General features: G+C 36.1%; 1 protein-coding gene across 5 annotated transcripts in view; it reads left to right on the top strand.

Annotated features, from left to right (window-relative positions):
- USP34 (ubiquitin specific peptidase 34) overlaps positions 1-21,824 on the top strand; it is a 110,199-nt gene that overhangs the window by 74,681 nt on the left and 13,694 nt on the right. For 3 of the 5 annotated variants that reach the window (XM_057382575.1, XM_057382583.1, XM_057382567.1), the window contains exons 42-66: positions 1,085-1,268; positions 4,394-4,557; positions 5,603-5,668; positions 7,000-7,146; positions 7,235-7,291; positions 7,388-7,465; positions 8,167-8,261; positions 9,242-9,414; positions 9,735-9,888; positions 10,709-10,787; positions 11,651-11,704; positions 11,799-11,894; positions 12,798-12,862; positions 12,959-13,034; positions 13,132-13,179; positions 13,540-13,605; positions 14,811-14,891; positions 16,048-16,133; positions 17,264-17,432; positions 17,516-17,590; positions 18,139-18,290; positions 18,698-18,746; positions 18,841-18,945; positions 19,056-19,100; positions 20,115-20,219. In XM_057382575.1, the coding sequence (XP_057238558.1) occupies positions 1,085-1,268; positions 4,394-4,557; positions 5,603-5,668; positions 7,000-7,146; positions 7,235-7,291; positions 7,388-7,465; positions 8,167-8,261; positions 9,242-9,414; positions 9,735-9,888; positions 10,709-10,787; positions 11,651-11,704; positions 11,799-11,894; positions 12,798-12,862; positions 12,959-13,034; positions 13,132-13,179; positions 13,540-13,605; positions 14,811-14,891; positions 16,048-16,133; positions 17,264-17,432; positions 17,516-17,590; positions 18,139-18,290; positions 18,698-18,746; positions 18,841-18,945; positions 19,056-19,100; positions 20,115-20,219 (2,469 nt within the window). Of the gene's footprint in view, positions 1-1,084; positions 1,269-4,393; positions 4,558-5,602; positions 5,669-6,999; positions 7,147-7,234; positions 7,292-7,387; positions 7,466-8,166; positions 8,262-9,241; positions 9,415-9,734; positions 9,889-10,708; positions 10,788-11,650; positions 11,705-11,798; positions 11,895-12,797; positions 12,863-12,958; positions 13,035-13,131; positions 13,180-13,539; positions 13,672-14,810; positions 14,892-16,047; positions 16,134-17,263; positions 17,433-17,515; positions 17,591-18,138; positions 18,291-18,697; positions 18,747-18,840; positions 18,946-19,055; positions 19,101-20,114; positions 20,220-21,824 lie in introns of all 5 variants that reach the window. The other 2 variants (XM_057382559.1, XM_057382550.1) reach the window with 1 other exon arrangement.

The following is a 21,824-nucleotide window of genomic DNA, read 5'->3' as shown; positions in this document are numbered from 1 at the left end:
AGACTGTACAGAACTTATTACTGGGCCTTTAGTGAGGTTTCACCTGAAAAATAGGCCCTGTGTCTGTCTAATGATGTTGTTTATATCCTGTCTGTTGACTCTGTTACCATAAAGTGGTCCTGAAGGTAATTTGATTGTCCAAATGTGACATTGCTGACATGTGACAGCATTTAAAAAAGCTGCTGCTGTAGTTCTCGTGGGTAAGTGTAGTTTAAGTGTGGAGAGCTTGCAGATTTAATTAAGAGTAAGAATYCAATTCAGAGTTCAGTGTGGAGGAGGATTTAGAAAGTAAAATAGAGGCACACAAAGGTTGGATTTCCATAGCTTGGATGTATGGAAAGCATAAGAAGAAAGGAAATGGGAAGCTTAAGTAGAAAGGAATGATACTACCCAGAATCCTAAAGCACATTGTGTGCATGGAGTGTGTCACAAGGAGGCCAAAAATGTGATTTGAGAAATCACTGATGGATCTGAACAGAGCAGTGTTTCACAGCAAACTTCTCTTTGCTGAGAGGCAGAGASTTTGTACATTTTCCAAGTCATCATCTAGTATTTTTTAAAATTCTGTGTACAGTTAAGAACAGCTGTTAACTGCACATTATCAAATGTGTTAGTGAAGAGTTTTGTATTGTGTTCAGTGCAATAGAACAGGACTGTGAAACCCTCTGTGTGCTGTGCTTCCCTCTGAGCAAAGGCTGGTGAAAAAATGTCCACGAAAATACACTAGCAAATGCATGTTCTGCTTTGCCTTTTCTTCACTAGAAGTAGCTAGTCTTAAAGTTCCTGAACATACATATGTCTGGCTTGTCAAATTAAGTTATCAATCATAAAATCAGTCATATTTTGTTACTCTTTTCCAATGGACGTGTTCCTCTTTAGACTACTAATATGGTTACAGTGCACTTTATGCAGTATAAAGTAAGTTTYTGAAATTTGTGATTCAGAATTTTTATTCAAATCAGAAAGTTCTGTATGATAGAGGTCTGCARAGTCTACAGAAGTTCCTAGAAAATTGTTAATACATGATTTATCTTCATAGAATAAATTTCAAGCTGCTAAATGTGCCAGTTTAACTGTTTTACAGGAGTTTCTGAGGGACATCTTCAATCTCCTGTTCTTGCTGCCCAGTCTGAAGGACAGACAACAGCCAAAGTGCAAGTCCCACTCCTCCAGGGCTGCTGCTTACGACTTGTTGGTGGAAATGGTGAAAGGCTCTGTGGAGAACTACAGGCTGCTCCACAACTGGGTCATGGCACAGCACATGCAGTGTAAGAGCCTTCAGTCACAGCTTTGGAGTGGTTTGTGGCCACTAACCCTGCTCTGGGARCTCTGCTTTATACCTCTGTAATTTATCCCCCATCCCCTGGGGTAGTGTCACACAGCAGGTGTCGGCATCTTTCGCTCACCTAGAAAACCTAATCCCATGAATAATTTTCATGTGACCTGTTCTTAMATATGCATTATGGAAAATATATAGTACTGATAAATGATACCTACACATGGGTAACATTGGATTTCACACATTTCATCAGCTTGTGCTGGATTTTAATTTCCCTTTTCCCTTTCTAACATGAAGAAACATGGAATATTTATATATAAAYCACACCAAGGTACTGGAGAACTGGCTGTGAACAGCATTGTCATGTTTTCAGAGGCTCTGATATCATTGTAGTTGACTTCAGTCTGTACCCAGATATCTGCATGCAGAGCTAAAGCAGTTCAGCAGTGCCTCTTGGCTTTCATGCTTCCTGCCTTTTGGAACCACAATTCCTATGTATAATATGGAAATTACCAAAATTTCAAGTTAGTTAATATTTTATCTTTGATTTGCAAATCCTCATTAYGCATTTTTAGCTTGCTAAATTTCCTTTCACATGCCCAGTTTAAATTCCTGTAACCTGAGGTTCTGTAATTTATTATAATCTATGGAATTGATTTTAGTGTTTTACAATTCAGGAAGAAAAAGAGAAATCTGATCATAATAATGTTCTGTGTTCCATTTTCATATGYCTGGGGCTTTCCAAGGGCTCCTGTGCTCAGAAGAAATATTACAAAGAATATATTTTGTGAAAATATTGGATATTTATGTTTGCTGTGAGCACATTATCTGCTGCTGAAATTGTCTGTATCTCTCCAGGTGCATTCATTCATTTTTTACAATTAGTGTTTTCCTCGCACCAAGTCCCAGTAATTCCTTGATGCTGAAGTTTTCTGTAACATTTGCCACAGCTGTTACTTTCTTCTAAATACTCTTCTCTAAATTGTTTGCTCCTTCCTGAGTTCTCCAGAGCCATCTGCTGTGTGCTCYTGCTCCATGTCCAGTATTTCTCACTTGCATGAATGTTAATTTTATTACAACAGGCAGAATGCTGTTGTCTCTGTRATATGCACCCAACACAGGACTTGKGATAACTCATTTGTTTAAAGGCTTTTTATTCCATTGAYGTGATCCAGAGATTAAAACTGGTGTTTTCCACATTGTTTTCCCTATAATCTTATTAGTCTTCCAAAAATCTTACTCTTAGGCCTATCTCTCCATTCTTGTTAGGAGAAACATTAAGGAAATTACTAGATATTTCCATCCTGTCTTTGGTTTTAGTATGGTTCCTTAAACAGGGCGGGTTCACAATTCATTCAGGCTGATCTTACCGAAGAGTGGATTTAGTTGCCTTCAGTTGTTCTTAAATTCCTTGCTGTGTTTTGGAGTTTTGCTGATGAAACCCTTCAGTTCAAAGACCAGGTGCTTTGCTTTCCAGGAAGTTTTAAGATTGTGTCTGGTGTTATGGGTGCAGTAGGAGCATCATCAGAAGGTGGAATACAGAGAAATGCAYGGTCATTTTGAGAGGAAAAGATTCAGCTCTGTTTTGCTGAAAATAGAATGTGAATATTGCAAGTTTGGTTTCAAGTTTCCCCATCTCTTCCTGAGAAAAAGCTGGTTTCTATAACAACAGTGAGGCATAAAGCAGACAGACATCAATGAGCCTCAAATTTGCCTTTCTAGTTAAAATCCATGTGGARGGAGGAAAAATTGTATTACACAAATAAAGACAAATCACTTAAAAAATCCCAGGGTGGGGAACACATGATTGTCTTGAGAAAGTCCATGTCAAATTCCTGRATGCTCTTTGTCAGATGGAAGGAGGTGGCAGATACTCCCAGCTGCTTTGTGAAGTASGAAGAAGTCATCTGATTGCTTTGCAATTAYGGCKTGATGAGCTYGGAGCAGTGATARATGCTGAGTCCTTACATCAGAAAGRGGGAATTAGGATGTTGTAATTTAGGGATTGCAATGAAGGGAGGGAATTTTGTATTATTCTGCCATGCTAATGACCTTCTGTGGGAGGTGAAACATGCAGGGGAGCTTTGTTTCAGCTGGCTGACCAGCCAGTGTAACCAGGTAACCCGAGGTCACACCACTGAGATTTGCTGAAACAGGAGAATTAAACCTCTTTCCTTCCCTCCTTGAAGCATTGAGGCTAATAGTTGTTTTGATGCCAATGCCAAAATGAAGATTGCAACTATTATTTTTGTGCAAGAGAACATCTTGTGGGTCTGGTCTCTGAAGATGTGAGGATGCTAAATAGTTTCCTGAATTTCGATCTGATAATATGAATTGAGAAGAATACTTAGTGAGTGTTTCATCTGTGACAAAATAATTAAGGATTTAAAGTTTAAATCTTGAACCCCACTTTTATGAGGTTTTATGGATTGTAAAATAAATCCACAGATTTCTGGGGATTTTTTTCCTCTTTATCTCAAGATACACTTCAGTAGAGGTGCTGAATTRTTTGTGGGATACTCTGGGTTTTTGGAGAATGATATCTTTGGGGATGAATAGCAAAACTAGATACATTGCAGGTTTTTGTGTCCAGTTTCTTGAATACCATAGAAGATTGTCTGAGCTGGTTACCATCTTTCTGACTGGCAGATGAGGAGAACTTTGCGTTCTTCTGATTTCTTGGCAGCCATGTCAGAACAAGGTTCATTAAAGAGTCACTCAGACCTACCAAACATGTCTGGTGCCTCCCTGTGTAAGACATCCATGTCTACATCTAGTMTGAAATACAGAGGAATAGAAAGCTTTGAGGAAAAGAAAATGTCTTTTTCAATCTCATTCACTTGTTGCTTTGGAGAGCACAGCGAGCCCCTTGCAGCCCAAGTGGTGTGGCAGGAAGGCTGCTGTGTATCCAAAGATTTTAAAGATTTTCTTGAGGAATATATAATCCGTTTTCCTAAAAATCAGTCACAGTCTGGCTCATGCCTGTAGATGTACAATGCATAACAGGTGACATTTTATTGCTGTGAGCATAAAGCTTTTAACTGTATTTCTATTTTTGCAAATTGCATTTTGAACTTATTGTTTTCCTGCCTGTGTCATTCCTGTTTTTCACAGCTTCCCATGCACCTTACAAGTGGGATTATTGGCCCCATGATGATGTTCGTGCTGAGTGTAGATTTGTGGGTTTAACCAACCTTGGAGCCACATGYTACTTGGCCTCCACTATTCAGCAGCTGTACATGATCCCAGAGGCCAGACAAGCCATTTTCACTGCAAAGGTGAGTGTGAAGCTTGGGTGTTCCTAGTGTATATTTGGATAGAAATTTACACTTAGAATCAGTGCAAATGTAAAAAAAAAAATTTGCTTCTAAAACTTACTTCTAGATAAAATATATTTCTTCAGCAGTTAGATTGCTTTTTGTTCAGTTGGATTCTTTTGCTGGTGTCTAAAGGGAAGAGGGGTTTTCTTAAGTATTTAATGTAGTAGGTTCTTAGGGTGGCATTGAAATAAATAATGTTCTAGGAATCATATTTCTATTGCTTTCAACTAGGTTGATTCAAATTTGCGGTTATGTGAATTTTGTTATGTTTTATTTTGCGGTTATGTTTGTTGTTTCTTAATTCTTAAGTTACCATTTTGTTGACATGTTTTTTCATGAATGTTTATAAAATCCCAGAGCATGTATCACATGCTGCTGGAAGTACACAGGTCCTGTAAATTATTATACACTGGTTAACTTCCAGAAAAGCAATATTACTATTTTTAGCTCTTTCTTGTAAGAGAGAAAACATCATTTTGTTTCCTAACATCAGCAGGGCAAATATAATGGGTGAAAMACCCTAATTAGCAGTGACCTTATAATTTTCTGTTATTGTTAATTTCTGGTACTTGTCTTGTAACTTCTGGAGTTGCTGTTTATAAATGATAATAAAGTAGAAGAGAAGCTGCTGGTCTGTACAGGAAATGCATTATGTAGAGGGTTGTTCAGAACATCCGTGAATTGAAAAAAAACTACTTGCAACTTACTAATACTGTGTACTAACTTCTCAAAAGCTCCTAGCTCCAATAGATTTTTAGAGCGTAGAGTTATTTTTTTGTCTCAGGTTTAGTACTGACTTGGCAAAAAAGCACCAAAAGAAGTGTAAAATAAGTGTGAAGAATATAGGTGTAAAATAGTAGATTGTGTGTTCTTGTACACAGTAATTTTTATTACTTGTCTACAAGAAAGTAGTTGGGTTTTTATTTGCATGTTACATCTTATATATGTCTGTTTTTGGAAAGAAATAAGCAAAAAGATGAAGCCTTTTATTAATTTYTTGTAGTATTCAGAAGATATGAAACACAAGACCACTCTACTGGAACTCCAGAAGATGTTTACATACCTAATGGTAGGTGTGAAACGGGGTATTTAGAAAGCATCCTGGTTTTGGGGAGGGTAGGGAAGGCAAGAAAACCAKAGTTGAGGCAATGGACCAGTATGAAACTGGGTACCTGACTGTATTTTCCCAAGGAGGGATTTGTCTGACTGTTACAGGARCCCTCCAGGTAGGAATTTGGGACAGTCCTGCTGTCTCTGAACCAGTTCCCAGACTGCTTTTGGGAAATGGTCAGTAGAAAGTATCCCTGAYCACAATGGGCAGTCCTGTGTATGGATTTTAAATATTTAAAGGATTCTTTGTAGAGTTCAGGTGAATCTACGGTATTGAATTACAGATGTGCTGGGGACATGGAGTTTCCCTGGTGAAAAAATAAAATGCATTCTTTTTAGTCATTGCGTTTTCCTTGCTCCAATATTTAAAGATGAATCCATTGAAATACAGGAAAATTTTGGGATTCTGGGACCAAACAAATTTTAAGTAATTCACAGGTGTTCACTGCAGTTAAAATAGTGAAATAATTCTGAAATAGTGAAAAAAAACAACTGACTAGAGTTGAGTGTCTTGACGCTGGTTTTGTATAAGAAATTCACAACCACTTTGAAGGCAAATGGGGAAAGGAATTTTGACCTCTAACGCTTGCCATGTATCATAGAAATTATTAAATTAAGTGTTTACATAAGCAGAAAATACGCTTGAATAAATAAATCTTGAAGATTGTGTTCTAAAACAGGCAACATTTGCAGGAGGTAGGGTCTTGCTACACATTCTTAAAATAAAACTGTAAATAAAGTCCTGCATTCCCAGTGTGCAAGGCAGTGGAATGGAGATACATTCTAAAGAATTGCTTTATGCTGCAAATTCTCTTCTCTGGCTAAACACATCCTGTTGAAASTAGATGATAACATAGAGGAGTCTGRATGAGAATTGAGTACTTGGCAAGATTTTAGTCAGCAATGTCCAGAAATATATAAATACAAACTGATGTTCTCACATTTTATTTTGTGTCTGAGCAGATAATGCAGAAACTGCACGTCACATCTTCAGCCAAGATATTTTGTTTTAATGATTCATTTTATGAAATTATTTACTAAGTATTTTTAATACTATTTTATTAAGGATATTTTATTGGTATAATGTAATCAATTAGTTAAAAATTGCTTTGTGTTTCATCAGAAATATTTAAGCATATAAGAAACTATCTTGCTGTACAAGCACATTGTATGTAGAAGTATGTATTTTTGAAAGCAGATATTCATATATGTGTGGGCASTACATCTGTGTAACTTCAAAATAAAAGGATTTGTGTTGATTTGGTTTTGTTTGATTCCTTCCATCCGAAGGAAAGTGAATGTAAGGCCTACAACCCAAGGCCTTTCTGTAAAACCTACACCATGGATAAGCAGCCTTTGAACACTGGAGAGCAGAAAGATATGACTGAGTTCTTCACTGACCTAATAACAAAAATAGAGGAAATGTCTCCAGAACTGGTGAGTTATTAGGAGGGAGCAGACGGGAGCTTTAAAACTTACAGATTTGCTCAAATTTCCTTGACAGAATTTATTCATTTATTCACAGAAAAATACAGTGAAAAGTTTGTTTGGTGGTGTTATCACAAACAATGTTGTTTCTTTGGTAAGTGTTCATTCTCTACCTTTATCTTTTAAAGATGATTTTTTTCTRTCTTCACAAAACCAGTTATTTCATTGCTTTTCTCTTGCATTTATTCAGGATTGTGAGCATGTGAGTCAGACAGCTGAGGAGTTCTACACAGTGAGGTGCCAGGTGGCAGATATGAAGAATATTTATGTAAGTAATGCCAGCCTGAGATGAGTCTCATAGATCTCAGTTACAAAGGGTATAAAACCCTGCCACACACACTTGAATATGTTGATGCTTTTTACCTGCACYCTAGTTTTGGGGTGGTTTTAGGTTGATATTATGAGGTAATTTAGTTCCATCTTTTCAGTGCAATGTGCCATCAGCTGGGGCCATTTGCCATTGACTGTTGTTTTACAGTCAATAATCACCATTTACTTGTGTTTTAAATATCCTGTGGCCATTTTACATGATTTTACATGAGAACTGTAAGTGTCAAGAGATTTAACATTTACACGTACTACTGCTTACTAAGTTAATTTAAAGCTTTACGCCAGCATAATTCTATGTTTTCAAGCTTCTTAAACAACCATTAATCCCCACACTTGAAATGTGAATTTAAAGGATATGAATTCTTTGAGACAGCTTGGAATATTGAGTACCATTTTTATGAGTTGGTTCCTTAATTCTGTGTGTGGGTTAGGATCTGATTTTCATGTCAAACTCTTAGTTCAGGTGTGTGCTCTTCTTTTAAAACTTGGGRCTCTTTACCACCTTTATTTTCATAACTTAAGGACATGTTAATGAAAATCAAAGTATTGAAAGGGAAGGGTTTGGAAAGCAGGCCATGTAAGCACAACATACAAATATCCAAGATAAATGTGAACTCCTYTTTTGTTTGTTCCATGTAGGAATCTCTTGATGAAGTAACTATTAAAGATACCTTGGAAGGTGACAACATGTACACGTGTTCTCATTGTGGGAAGAAAGTGCGGGCTGAGAAAAGGTGTGGCTAAAAAGAAWTACACATTCTTAATGTTTCTTTTTAGTGAATTACTGTAAAATTACATTTGGAATAATTTCTTTTCATCCTGTTCATCCTTTAGATGGAACAGGACTTAYCTTTCAATCAGTTTATGCTATGTAGGCCTATAAAGATGTCATCCCCGTGCAAATCAGAAATAAGAAGGAAATAAAATTTCCAGAACAMAGAATCTGAAGTATCTTAGCAAGAGATCACAGGGAAACGTTCATGACTTTTTAATTTAAAAAAAATTAAAAAATTAGTACCATTTGAAATATTAATCTTGGGTTTAACTGCTTTCAGAGGTTGGTTACTCATTGTGCAGGATAATTCCATAGGTTTCATACTAAAACCTTTCGATTTTATTTTTATTTTAATTTCTTAATTAAAATCAGTAGCTTTAAAAATCCTTCCCTGTTTCGAAAAGTCTGCTTATAAAGTCAATTAAAAATTTATGTTGTCTTTGTATTGCAACTAACAGATTTCTTCATTAGAGTTGTTAAACCTCATTGTTTTAAATTACATGGGTGAAAGAGTAACTTACCTGAAAAGCATTATTGCAACTTTTGTGAGATTTAATGCAGGAGGTGTTCTGCTTTGAAATTTGTCTTTGGGAAGGAAGTAACTCCCTGCAGTGAGGGGATTTGCATTGTTGAATTCATTCATGACTCATTTTATGATACTATYTTAGAAAACTCTGGTTCCTGACATAAGGGTGAATTTGATGTTTCTTCCARGGTACAGGGACAGCCTAAATAGAAYTGTTCARTGGGCTTAATTTGACCTTCCTGCTGCCAGTCAGTCTGCCCTKYTCTGGGGCATTATAAGAGCTGAATTTTATATTTATGTGCCTTAGCAACATATCTCCAATGTTGCARTTGAAATAAATGTTTAAAATCTCAGTGAAAATGCAATTCAGCCTATTGAGCTTTTGTAAACCACGATTATTTCTCATCCTTCAGGGCGTGTTTTAAGAAACTACCTCGTATTTTAAGCTTCAACACCATGAGATATACATTTAATATGGTGACCATGATGAAGGAGAAAGTCAATACCCATTTTTCATTCCCTTTACGTTTGGATATGACACCCTACACTGAAGATTTCCTCATGGGAAAAAATGACAGAAAAGAAGGTATGCTCATGACATGGATTCAACAAACTTTGGCTCTTTTATCTATGTATCACATCCTGTATACAGAACAGAAGAAAACAAAGAAARTATAATCAAACATAGCTTTAATCAACCTATATTCCCAAAGTATTCCTAATACACATTGTATTTTGCATAAGAAAACCAGCCAGTTTTTGGTTTCATATACTGCTCAGTTTGAATTTGTCCTAAATTTGTTTTTAAAGTGTGAGAGAAATTGCAAAGAATTAGAATTTGTTGCCAGTGTTCAAGTTTGGGCATTTGGGAAATAACTGGTTAAATATTGTGTTCCATTGTGACAGGTTTTAAGGAAGATGGTGGATATTTGAAAGAAACTGAGAGTTACGAGTATGACCTGATTGGTGTGACAGTTCACACAGGAACAGCAGATGGGGGGCATTACTACAGTTTTATCAGGGACATTGTCAATCCTCACGCTTACAAAAACAACAAGTGGTGAGCTATGCAATTTTTATTTCCATATTTTTAATAACTAAAGCTTGTTAACTTTGTTAGATGCAGTAATATAGGGGATGCATCCTGTAGGTTCCTCTGAAAAGCTGGATGCTGGAATTTGGTAGGTGTAAGGGTATTAATTTATTAATTTATAAATAAATTTATTAATTTATTAGCCTACAAATTAGTATGTTGTAGCTGTGTGGTCCCTCAGACACGGGGTGGCAGGGAATGCCGTGCCAGTTTCACCACAGCCAGGCCTTTCTTCCTGGCAGGACTAGATTTTAATTATTCCAGTATGAAAGATTTCATGGATTGCCCTTCAAAAATCTGCTTGGACCTTGGATGAGGGTCCAGCTACATWTATGGATGTAGAATTCAGAAAAGGGAAGGAACATGGGCGTGGAAAGGAGGAGGGTCCTGCAAGGAGACACAAGAAAACAGGGAACACTCTGCCCATTGTTTCTGATGTAGTATCTCCATTTCTCACTGAAGCTCTGGAACAGGATACAAGATTTCCTCTCTTCCTGTTCTCTAGAATATTTTTGGAGAGCATTTTTGAAACATTTGGAGCATTTTTGAAACAATACCAACTCCAGGCCTAATCTCCCTGGTCAGTGGGATCCACAGCAGTAACCTCCTCTGACCTTATTGGAAGGAAGTCACTTTGGGGACCAGATTTTCATTTGCTGTSGTCTAAACAAGACATTAGAAATTAATAGGAATATTTCAATCTGAGGAAATCATTGGAATCATTGCTCATTAGGCTTTATGCTGGAGATGAGCAGCAGTTGTTCCAGAGTTTCTTCCTGTCTTCCAGGTACCTTTTCAATGATGCTGAAGTTAAACCCTTTGATTCTGCCCAGCTTGCTTCTGAATGTTTTGGTGGAGAAATGACTGTAAGTTATGACCTCAGTTTTGTCGCATTTTAATATCTGTTACAATCTATTACAATCCAGGGGGAGGATTTTTATGAGGTTTTAAAAGAAATCTGTCAGAAATGTAGTACAGGTATTACTAACAAAACACAGTTAATTAGGGAAGTATCTCTCCAAAGAGGTATTTGTTTACTATATCTGCTTTTTACCATACCATTTATTCAGGYATAAAAAAGTGAGTCTGCAGCTAATTTAGGAATCCTTACTTGGGTGGCTGCTTTGCTCATATCATTGATGAAGGAATAATTACTTCAAGCTTTGGTTTATTCTGGAAAAACAGGGCATTTTGATCTTTGTCTGTGCCTTGTGTCACTGCCTGTGACATCAGTTGGAATATTTTTACACACTGTTAATACAAAAAACACTCAAATGTTCTCAGGTTGTGCTTGAATTGATCATTATTTATAGCTGTAGTCATGATATAAACCACATTATGAATAACACAGTATCTTACTAAAGCAGTCCTATGCATAGGAAAACTTTCCTTGTCTGGGAAAGACACATGCTGAAATAAAACAAAAAAATTCCTTTGTTTGGCAAACCGATAAAATACCTTTAGGTGCTTATAAAGAAGATGTGTCAGTGAGATGGATGAGCCAGGAAATTGCTTGGAATGAAGGTACAGTGTTGGAGAACAGTTTTGAAAAAATCAGAATAGGARATTGTAGAAGAAAAAAAGAAACAAGACTCCTTTGAACAAGAACTAAATTGTCAGCAGCCCCTTGKAAATGTCATGTAATAAATGTGCCAGTGAACTATCAGGAACTGATACTAACCAAAGCATTAAAAAGCTTGTAATAAATCGGTTTACTTTCTCTTGACAGACAAAAACTTATGATTCTGTTACTGATAAGTTTATGGACTTCTCCTTTGAAAAGGTATTTCTCTTCCAAACACTTGTTCTATGATAAATTTCTGATTTCATGATTTCTCTCTCAAAGCAAAAATTATACAGTTGTTTTTTTCTCCAAGACACACAGTGCTTACATGCTGTTTTATAAACGGATGGAGCCAGAGGAGGAAAATGGCAAAGACTACAAATTTGATGTTTCATCAGAATTGCTGGAGGTACAAGTTGATTTGTTTTAACATCAATTTTAAAACACTCTAGGAGACCCTAAACGCAACAGAAATCTGAATAAACATAGGATGGCAAGAATAATTTAAATCACTAAGGTGACAGTCCTTCCATTTCACTGGCTTCCTTAGGAGATTGTCATGGGATAGGAAGGGAATTAGGATTTATGGGAATTTTAGACATTTTCTCAGTCTGACCTGTATAGGGGTTAAATCCCTTTTTATCACCTGGGAAATCCAATGTCCCTGCTCCCTCTGGCCAGAAATGTTGCTTTAGCATTGCCGCATTTTAGGTTCTTAATTTATAAAGACTCTTCATCCTTAGCCAGCAAATCAGATTGTCCTTTTTATCCTTCYCAATGTTAAAAATATTAATAGATTTTATCAGAGTTAAATTTCTAAACYATTTTGATGTGAAAACCACTATGAACTGATTTGAACAAAAACCTGACTTCTGAGAGAGGAACAGCGGGACTTGGGATGAAATCATGCTCTGGTTTAATGATAGAGAGGCAAATCTTAATCTTTAAGAATTTATCAGAAATTCAAGAGCTCATCAGGCTTTGGGTTAAACTTCAGCTGTGGTTCTTTCTAAACTTGTTGGACCAGTTCTCCAAATTTTAGTCTAAAAATCTGAATAATGAAGTTGTAAGAATGAGGTCAAAGGAAGAGAAGGTTTGGAGCTCTGTTCTGTAGTCCTGTGGCAGGCAGAACTAATACTCATTATAGYRYGAATRAAACAACTTTGAGACAATTCTAGTRTTCCCAAAAATAATTCATACAAAAAAAWWTKKKGTTTTTTAGATTTGGCAATCATTTAAATATTTTTAAAATCRTGCTTAAGTAGTGAAATAAACTGCTTCCTTGTATCTGATGGTAGCATTTTTTCTTCAGTGGATATGGCATGATAACATGCAGTTCCTTCAAGACAAGAACATTTTTGAACATACATATTTTGGGTAAGTTTTTCTTTAAAAATGTAATATTAATGCTTCTTTTCTTCTTGCAGATTATCATTATTTATTTTAATTAACAAATAAAATTACTGACTCTAGGTTTATGTGGCAGTTGTGTAGTAGCATCCCAAGCACACTACCAGATCCAAAAGCGGTTTCTCTGATGACAGCAAAGGTAAGGATTTCAAAAGTGTATCACTTTTTATTAAGTTTTTCCTTGTTTACATTTTAATTCATGCATTCTAAATTAATGGTGCAWTTTTTTTTTCCAGTTAAGCACTTCCTTTGTACTAGAGACATTTATTCATTCAAAGGAAAAGGTATTCTATTTAYTTGTAAATTCTCATTAAGTAGCTGCATGAATCTAGTGAAAAGCATATCTGTACTTTTCATTTTAAAGTGGGATTTTGAGCTGTAAAAGTAGCATGGATAATTCAGAGTTAATGTTTAGAGTGTTATTTACCACACTTACAGTGAGTACTGCATAATGCAATATAATGTGTGTATAAAAATGTATGGACTGGTAGTTTTTTATAGGTGCAATGAATTGTTCATAAAATGTTCATTGTTTATAACTATTCTTATGATTTGGTGCTTTACTGAACCATTTAGAAATGTTTAAAGATTCTTCTGGAATTTATTATTTGAATTTATAGTTTTTTGTGTGTTTCTTTTTACAGCCTACAATGCTTCAGTGGATTGAACTGTTAACAAAACAGTTTAATAACAGTCAGGCAGCTTGTGAAGTAAGTGACTTAGGAACTCAGCAAAGTACAAACCAACTTTCTATATATTGTTTAACTTTCCTGGAGGTTCGTATCCCTGGAATATTTTGGACTATGAACTACTGTATTTGGTGTATTTGTGCACTATGAGATGAAATTCGTCCTCTCTGATTACTGCAGATTCTGGGGAATGATTTAACTTTTATTTGCAGAAACCTATGTAGAGACCACAGCCAAAAGCATTTTGTCATTGGAATAAGAAAGACCCAGTGTCACAAACACTTCATTTGTGTGATTATTGCGTAGTGATTTCTGTAATTAAGATGTGTTTCARTTAAATCACACAAGAGACATGGAAAGACAGACAAAGAATTTGCTGTGGTCTTGTTGAAAGTAATTTTGAGATACTGAAGAAAAGTTTGTGATAGTGTTTCTGTGATAGTTTAAATGTACAAGGAGCCCAGCATAGACTGAACTGCATTAGACTTCATTCAGCAGAAAGGAATTAAATTGCTTATTCTTTTATAAATTGTTTCTAGGTTGATAAATTATGTGAYATTCAGTATCTGGGTGATAAAAGTGTCTCAGTAGTCCTAAGATGTTTGRGGGAAGACATTTAATATAGGAACAAATACTCAGGTACAATTAAAATAAAAAATAAGAAYGTTGATTCTTTATTTTAAACTGTCTTTCCTTGTGACTCAAACAAAGAAGTTCTGGGGGTCAGAAGACTCAGCTGTATTACTTGCTGAGTCTAACTTGGAATGARTCATTCTCTGTTAGTTTTATAATTTTGGGTGTCTGGAGGCCATAAGGCTTTTCCATGTGTTAAAATGCAAAAGGGATCTAATTTGGGAAGCACTGCTTAATCCTATCACTATCCTAGAAGATCCTTCAGCTTATGCTTTATTGTAAGCACAGTTTTTATTCTGTTTGCRTCACTTTGCAGGATGAGTATGTTCTTCCAGATAATTTTCTAATGGCATGCAGAGCACAGGGATAAGAAGATACTGGATATAAATCTATATCGCTGTTTACTGCTGTTGATCTTTATTTCCTTTATTCAATCATGCACAGAAGACATTTAGATYTCCCTTGGATTAAAACTTGCCTATTTCTTAATAATAGTAACATCGATTTCTCTTCAGACTTTAATATCATGCAAAAARGAAGATTGGACTAGAACAAGTTTGGAACAAAACTAACACAGTATGTATCTTCTGCAGTGGTTTTTGGATCGTATGGCTGATGATGATTGGTGGCCAATGCAGATTCTAATAAAGTGTCCCAATCAGATTGTGAGGCAGGTAAGAAAAAAATGTTCCTTACAAGTCAGGTGAWTGCTTGACCTGTGACCAGAATCAGCCAATTAGGGTGGCAGTTACAGTGATTCTGACAATTTTACGGTATACCTGTAATTGATTGTTCTCCATTCTTGCATGTGATCTAGGGTAGATGTTTGGCTATGGGAGTTACTGTTTGAAACAACACTGATACGTAGTGCCAGGGCTGTACAGTCGGGATCACTAAATCACAACAAGTTAAGGCAAATTAAGGATTCTGTGACTTCCTAATGATCTCTACAAATCTGAACATTTTACATTAAAAAAACGGCATTTTTTTCTGAATTAGTTCAACAATAGTTCATCAATATCCACCTGCCTAAAATAAAAAAGAATAAATTCTTTACGGTTATTATTCCTCAAAGCTACAATTTGAAACTTCTGTAGTAAATTTTTGTGGGTAGATTTAATTTTACAGTATTATGCCCCAGAGGTTTGTTAATACCTGTTTCTGGAGAGACTTTTAAAAAAACATCCCTGTGTTAGTAGCATTTGGACATTCACAAATGCAGCTATTAGTAGTGTCACTTACAAGTGTATTTCCTTTGCAAGCTGTTAAGGCACAAATCTTAGCAATTTTATTATCTCACCTGAATTCTTCAGTTGGGTTTCTGTTATAAAAAYGATATTTCCATACAAACTCATACCTAGTTTCGGTATGCAATGCATCAGTAAAGGAATATATTTCATGGGGAAAYTCTATGCAAGGTCTTCTCCTCATGAATGCTTTACAAAGTAAAAAATACTGAGAGGAATTGCCTTCAAGTTTTCACATTAATTCCTATGAGCCAGTGGCAAAATTAAAAAAAAAAATCCTGCCAACAATATCAGTGTTTCAGAAAATAAAGATAGAAGAAAAAAGAAATATGAGCAGCAGTTTAGTCATGTTTCAGTGCACAGCAATATTTAAAGTTGGGTTTAGGGTTGGTTCCTCCATGAGATCTGTTCATAAAAACCAGGTTTGACTGTTCTGCTAAAATATGATCTCAGCTTTACCTTTGAAACTGAACCTGTAAGAGCTGGATGTGGGACTGGAGAAAGAATATTTGCTTAGAAAATWCATATTGACCTTTTTGTAAAGGACTGAAGATGTGGAACTCATTCCCTTCTCCGTTTGCAGATGTTCCAGCGCCTGTGTATCCACGTGATCCAGAGACTGAGGCCAGTGCATGCACACCTTTATCTGCAGCCAGGAATGGAAGACTGGTAAAATAAACCACCTGGAAACTTCTGCTTATTCCATGCATTGMTACTTTTATTAATTAATTACTCAAAACAGTCATGTGAAGCTGAAATAATGCTGTTTGAATTGTACTTTGTTATTCTGCCCAGACTGCTCTGATGTATTTTAAAATACTGGTAGGGTTACAAAAGGCAGTGTCAAAGAGACATTGTTTGAAGCATTCACTTCCTTAGAGTAGGTTTTCAGCATGCTCTTTATTTTCCCTGTCAGTTGGACAGTGCAAGTGTAAATCTCACTACTTACATGAGAATCCTACTGTGAATTGGATCCAGAGGCACAAAGGTGGAAGTTTTTTTTTGTACATCCAGTGAAAGAGGCTGGAGATRAGAGAGGCTAACCCTATAACAAAATCACAGGTTTTGTTAAAAAGGAGGAAGAGGCCTCTTGGATTCTACTTCACTATGCATATTATTAAGAAAACTGTTATTTTATCCTCAATTATGAAATAGTTACACTCTTTGATACATGGTGAGAAGAAGAAAGTGKTTTTTTCTTTAACTCTTGGATTGAAGTTGTGATTGTGGTAATAACTTTTTTATCCAGAGTGAAAATGGCAGAGTTAGTAATAACTATGCTGCCAGATCAAAATTCAGGACATTAAGATACAGTTTTTATGGCAGAAAGTGGAATTTAATTTTCTTTGGAAAAGTTTCTGACTTGTTTTGTTCAGTGGTAAGATCAAACTTAGGGCAGATGGCTGAGGCTGAAGGTGGATGTTTTCTGCCTTGCCAGGATGGTGTGTGTGTTGGTTCCACAGTACAAATAGCCACAATTGTATTCTTGTGAAATTTGACATGAAAATCAAGAGGATGATTTTAAGTAGGAGATCTCCAATACTGTTTTTCTAAGAATTCTTTYCCTGACCTGATTCTTGATTCAGAGCACTAATTTGATAAACCTTTCAGCATTTGAAGTGGCTGATTCTCCGCTAGGTTTAGCGGTGTTATCCAGGCTGTGGATAGGGGTAGAAAAATATGAGACCAGGACAAAGTATAAGACAGGAATTTTTTGTGAATTTCTTTGGACTGGCTCAGGATGATTTTATGCTCCATGTGCTGTGTGAAATACCTACACTGGCTCTTGTTTTTGTCAGTTCGGATGACATGGACGGTCCCGTGGAGGACATYGGGAGCCGCTCGTGCGTCACGCGCTTTGTGAAGACTCTGCTGTCCATCATGGAGCACGGGGTCAARCCCCACAGCAAACACCTCACGGAATATTTTGCCTTTCTTTACGAATTTGCCAAAATGGGAGAAGAGGAAGTGAGTATAGCCTTGTATTTGGGGAATTAGCGGTGTCCGTGCACGAATATATTTTCAAGTAATTCCATCCCTTCATATTTCAGAGCCAGTTCTTGCTCTCTCTGCAAGCCATATCCACAATGGTCCATTTCTACATGGGAACCAAAGGGCCTGAGAATGTAAGTTTGATTATCTTCTATAACAAGAACTAATTTTTCATGTTTTATATTTGTGATCGTTGGTGCGGTGCRTCCTGAACTGTGTTTCATCTGTAAATTAAAATTGCTTCTCTTCCAGAAATTTTTTCAATGTTTAATGGGATATAATGTTAAAAAATATGTTGAATTAACTCTTTTTGTTTAATATAGAAATAGATAGAGTAGAAGCAATTAAAGATGCCCTTAACTTGATGCTAATGGTAATAGTGTTAACTATTGATTGATTGCTTAGTCCTGTTGTACAACTTGGGTTCTGCAACAAAAAATTTACCTGCTTCTKTTGCTAAATAAACTGTATCTTCAGCTAACCTGCTTGCATTTGTAAACACAATTTAGCTTATGCAAAATGAATGTATCAATATGAAAATCAATTGGTTAGATACTTACCTGGTTTATTCATACAAGTTGATGAAGTTGTTTGGAATAAAGGATAGGATATATGCAAAAGCTCTGTGAAATGAAGGCTCAAAATGTCCGTATTGAAGTTATCTTTTTTTTTTTTTTCTTAGCCACAGGTTGAAGTGCTTTCTGAGGAAGAAGGGGAGGAAGAGGAGGAAGAGGAAGATATACTTTCTTTAGCAGAGGAGAAATACMGGCCTGCTGCACTTGAAAAGATGATTGCCCTGATAGCTCTTCTGGTGGAACAATCTCGCTCAGAAAGGCAAGAGCTTCTGAAAAAAAACTGAATTCTAACCTAAGCTGGTTCAGAAGGGAATCAGAGATTTTATGGGTTTGTCTGAGGGTTTTATTGTGGGCTTTTTTAACAGCATAAATAACCTTGTGTATAAGTCCATTACATTTTTAATCATTTCAAAGAAAAAAGGGTTTGTCATTGTTAACCAAGTAAAAGACTTGGGTTAAACACTTAAACCCATTCAATTCACAAAAATCCCACATTTGGATTTTTCTTTTTATCTCGTGTAAGTACAGAATTGGGTTCTTGGTCCAGTTTTATGCCAATACCTTAATTGTCTTTTGTATATTTTGAAACTGAACAATATAATCTAATACTCAGGCCTAACCTTAATCATGGCTGAAGTAAAATGATCATTTTCTTTTGTATTTTAGGCATTTGACCTTGTCACAAAACGACATGGCAGCACTGACAGGAGGAAAGGTAATCAAGTTAAAAATGACTGCTTATCTTCCAAAAACCTTCTGTGTGTATGTAGTAGTGTAAGCAGTGTACTGTATCTGCTTATTTGTTGCAGGGTTTTCCTTTTTTATTCCAACATATCCGTGATGGGATCAACATCAGGCAAACCTGCAACCTCATTTTCAGTTTGTGCCGATACAACAATCGCCTTGCCGAGCACGTGAGTATCAGCTTATTGAAAACCTTCTCTAGTAAATGTCATGGGGTAATTGTTAYTATTTTAACTGAATAAACACAAGTCTAAGTGAGTTTTCTGTCTTTGTTTTTAAGATTGTGTCCATGCTTTTCACATCTATAGCAAAGCTGACTCCTGAGGTATGTAAACATACAACCTGTCTGTTAAATAGACTGTATTTATATTTTGCTTGCTTAAATTACATAAATAATTGTTTGCTTATCAAAAATCTTGCATGGAAGGTGATCCATGGAAGTTTTTGTGCCATTAAATGAAGTCTAAYTGCACCTTCTGTGAAGTTTTCTGAGACAGAAAATGGCTGTGCCACTTAGGATAAAAATGTTATTCACGCCAAATAACATTTTTAGATTTGCCACCAATATGAATTTCTTTTAAAAAATTGGTAACATTTAAATATGTGGGCAAGAATAAGTGGAGATAAGCAATTATTGTCTGGTTGTTCAGGATTGAGGCACTATTTTGCAGTTCTGGGCAGGCAAACACACTTCTCATTCAGAGTAAATTTCTGCCCTGGTAATAACATAYTGAGAGTTCCAAATGGATTCCAGATGAAAAATACATAATTATAGTTGTAACTACTTTGTTGAAACATTGTTAAAAACTGAGTGAATCTTGGCAGTGTAAAACCTCAAAATGGGATGCTKCTGGATAAACTTTCCAGGATCCATGTTCCAAGCTATACAAATCCAAGTAACATCTTATGTGAGCTAGTRAAATCTTCCATAAATATAAACCATGGTGAATTCTTCAATAATGGGCAGCTTGATTCCCTTCCTTTTTCCAGAATAATGTCTGACTTTTACTGTTATTTCCTATGTATTTCCTATAATTAATATATATAGAGAGAGTATAAATATATAAAATAGCTGTATTTCCTATAACTTCTCCTAGACTGATTCTGTCTTGTATGATCCTGTTGCTTTGCACTGGCTGTAACCAGTGTCTTAATTCTGCTGTATCCCTGTGGGGATRTGGATATATATGGATTATGTACAGATTAAATAGCAAAGGATTAAAGTATTATTATCAATGTTCATGCCTGAAGTTCATAAAAATGTTACAGAGTTTGGGTTTTTTAAAAAAACACTCTAAAAAAAGTGGATGAAAGATATTCTTCTTTTTCTGCATTACAGGCAGCCAATCCGTTTTTCAAATTGCTCACCATGCTCATGGAATTTGCTGGTGGACCTCCAGGAATGCCACCCTTTGCTTCTTACATTCTACAGAGGATATGGGAGGTACAACATGTAAAATAAAACAGAAGCTAAATTGTCTTTCTCTTGTTGGTTGTTTTCTTCTGTTTTGCATTTCATTGTCATCCTTCTTGCATCAGTCCATTATTTTTTATTACCATTCCTCTTCTGAATAAACAGCAACAGGCATTAAAAAGTTCTGTCATAACTTTTAATTTATTATAGCAGCATTTGGGTTAATGGCTCTTCAGTTTAACTTAAAATTTTAGTTTAATGAGAAATTGCTTGATTCATAATAAGGTTCTAGAATGTTTTTTCTAGACGAATTCCACATAGTTTTCTCAGTTATCCCATTGCAAGGACTGTAAAATGTTTCCAGACCCGTTATTTGTTTGTGGGGCTTTTTTGGCCTTATGTACAAATTCCTTGAAAATTCTTTGACGTTTTTAGTTCTCTGTAAAGTGTCCATTAACACTTTCAACCCATGAAATAATGCTAAACTGAGTCTGGTGGCTAATTGCTGCTGAGGACAAGTTCATTCCCTTTAACACCCCTTAAAAAACAAGACTGGAGTTTGTAAAAGGCTTGTACTGCACAGCATTGAGACCTGTGGTAAAACAGAACCCTGCCTTACCCACTGCAGCACTGGGATATAGGACATGGATTTCTGTTCCAAAGGGTTTCCTCCTGGTTAGGAGCAGTTGTAGGATCATGAGTATTGCCAGGTGACTGATGTGATGCACCTCAGGTAAAGGGAGTTCAAACAGCACATGTCAGGGTCCACAGTGGCATCCAGCTGGTGACACAGGTCTGGGGATATCAATGGTGCAAGCAGGGATGTGAGACCCAGCAGTGATTGCACAGACTTGGGGTGTAAAACCTACTTTTACAGCCACTCCAGCTTCTGGAAGTCGTTAAGAAGTGATTGAKCTCTGCAGACAGTGAGCAATGATCATCTCTTTCTTGGACATTCCCTCCAGCCATTAGGCAGGAAACCTGACAGAGCAATTTGTCATTTCTAAATAAAGGGAGGAGATTGTTCTTAAGGTGTTTAATTTTAAATTGAGATTAAAATTTTATAAGYAGAGTTATGGTTGTGTCAGCTGCTCATATTCTTCAGGTGGATTAGAGGAACTGGGAACAGCTTTAGCAACCCAGTTACTACCTTTGAGCCCTTACACAGGGTTGAATTTTTTTCTTGTCTAGCACCTGGGCCTTGAGGTAAAAAGAAAGTGCTTTTTAAAAACTAAAAAAAGAACAAACTACATTTACTGGCCACGTGTCAACAGATTTCCAACTACACAGAGCCAGAAAAGCACAGGAAGCCACTTTTTCTCATTCTCTGAAGGTTTGCTGACTGCACGACAGCACTCATTGCCTTTGGAARGTGCTGGATAAATTTATTCCTTGAAATTTTATATCCAGAAAAAAATGTAACAGATACCCTCAGCATGAAGCTGTGTGAACATCTTTGCATACCRTTTATGTTCTTTTGATGTAACTTACAAAAACACTGATTCGGTGTTAAGGTTTTGTGTTAGATATTTTTAAAAAATACTTTTTTTATAAAGGTTGTTCTATTTTAGTGCTTAATATTTCAACTCCTGAGTATCTCATAATATGCARAAGGAATAGGCAGAGTGATTTTCT

The sequence above is a fragment of the Malurus melanocephalus genome, unplaced genomic scaffold (genome assembly GCF_030028575.1).
Source record: "Malurus melanocephalus ecotype Western Australia unplaced genomic scaffold, MMel_1.1 scaffold_13, whole genome shotgun sequence".
Classification (NCBI taxonomy): Eukaryota; Metazoa; Chordata; class Aves; order Passeriformes; family Maluridae; genus Malurus; species Malurus melanocephalus.
This window is presented reverse-complemented; position numbering and strand designations above follow the sequence as displayed.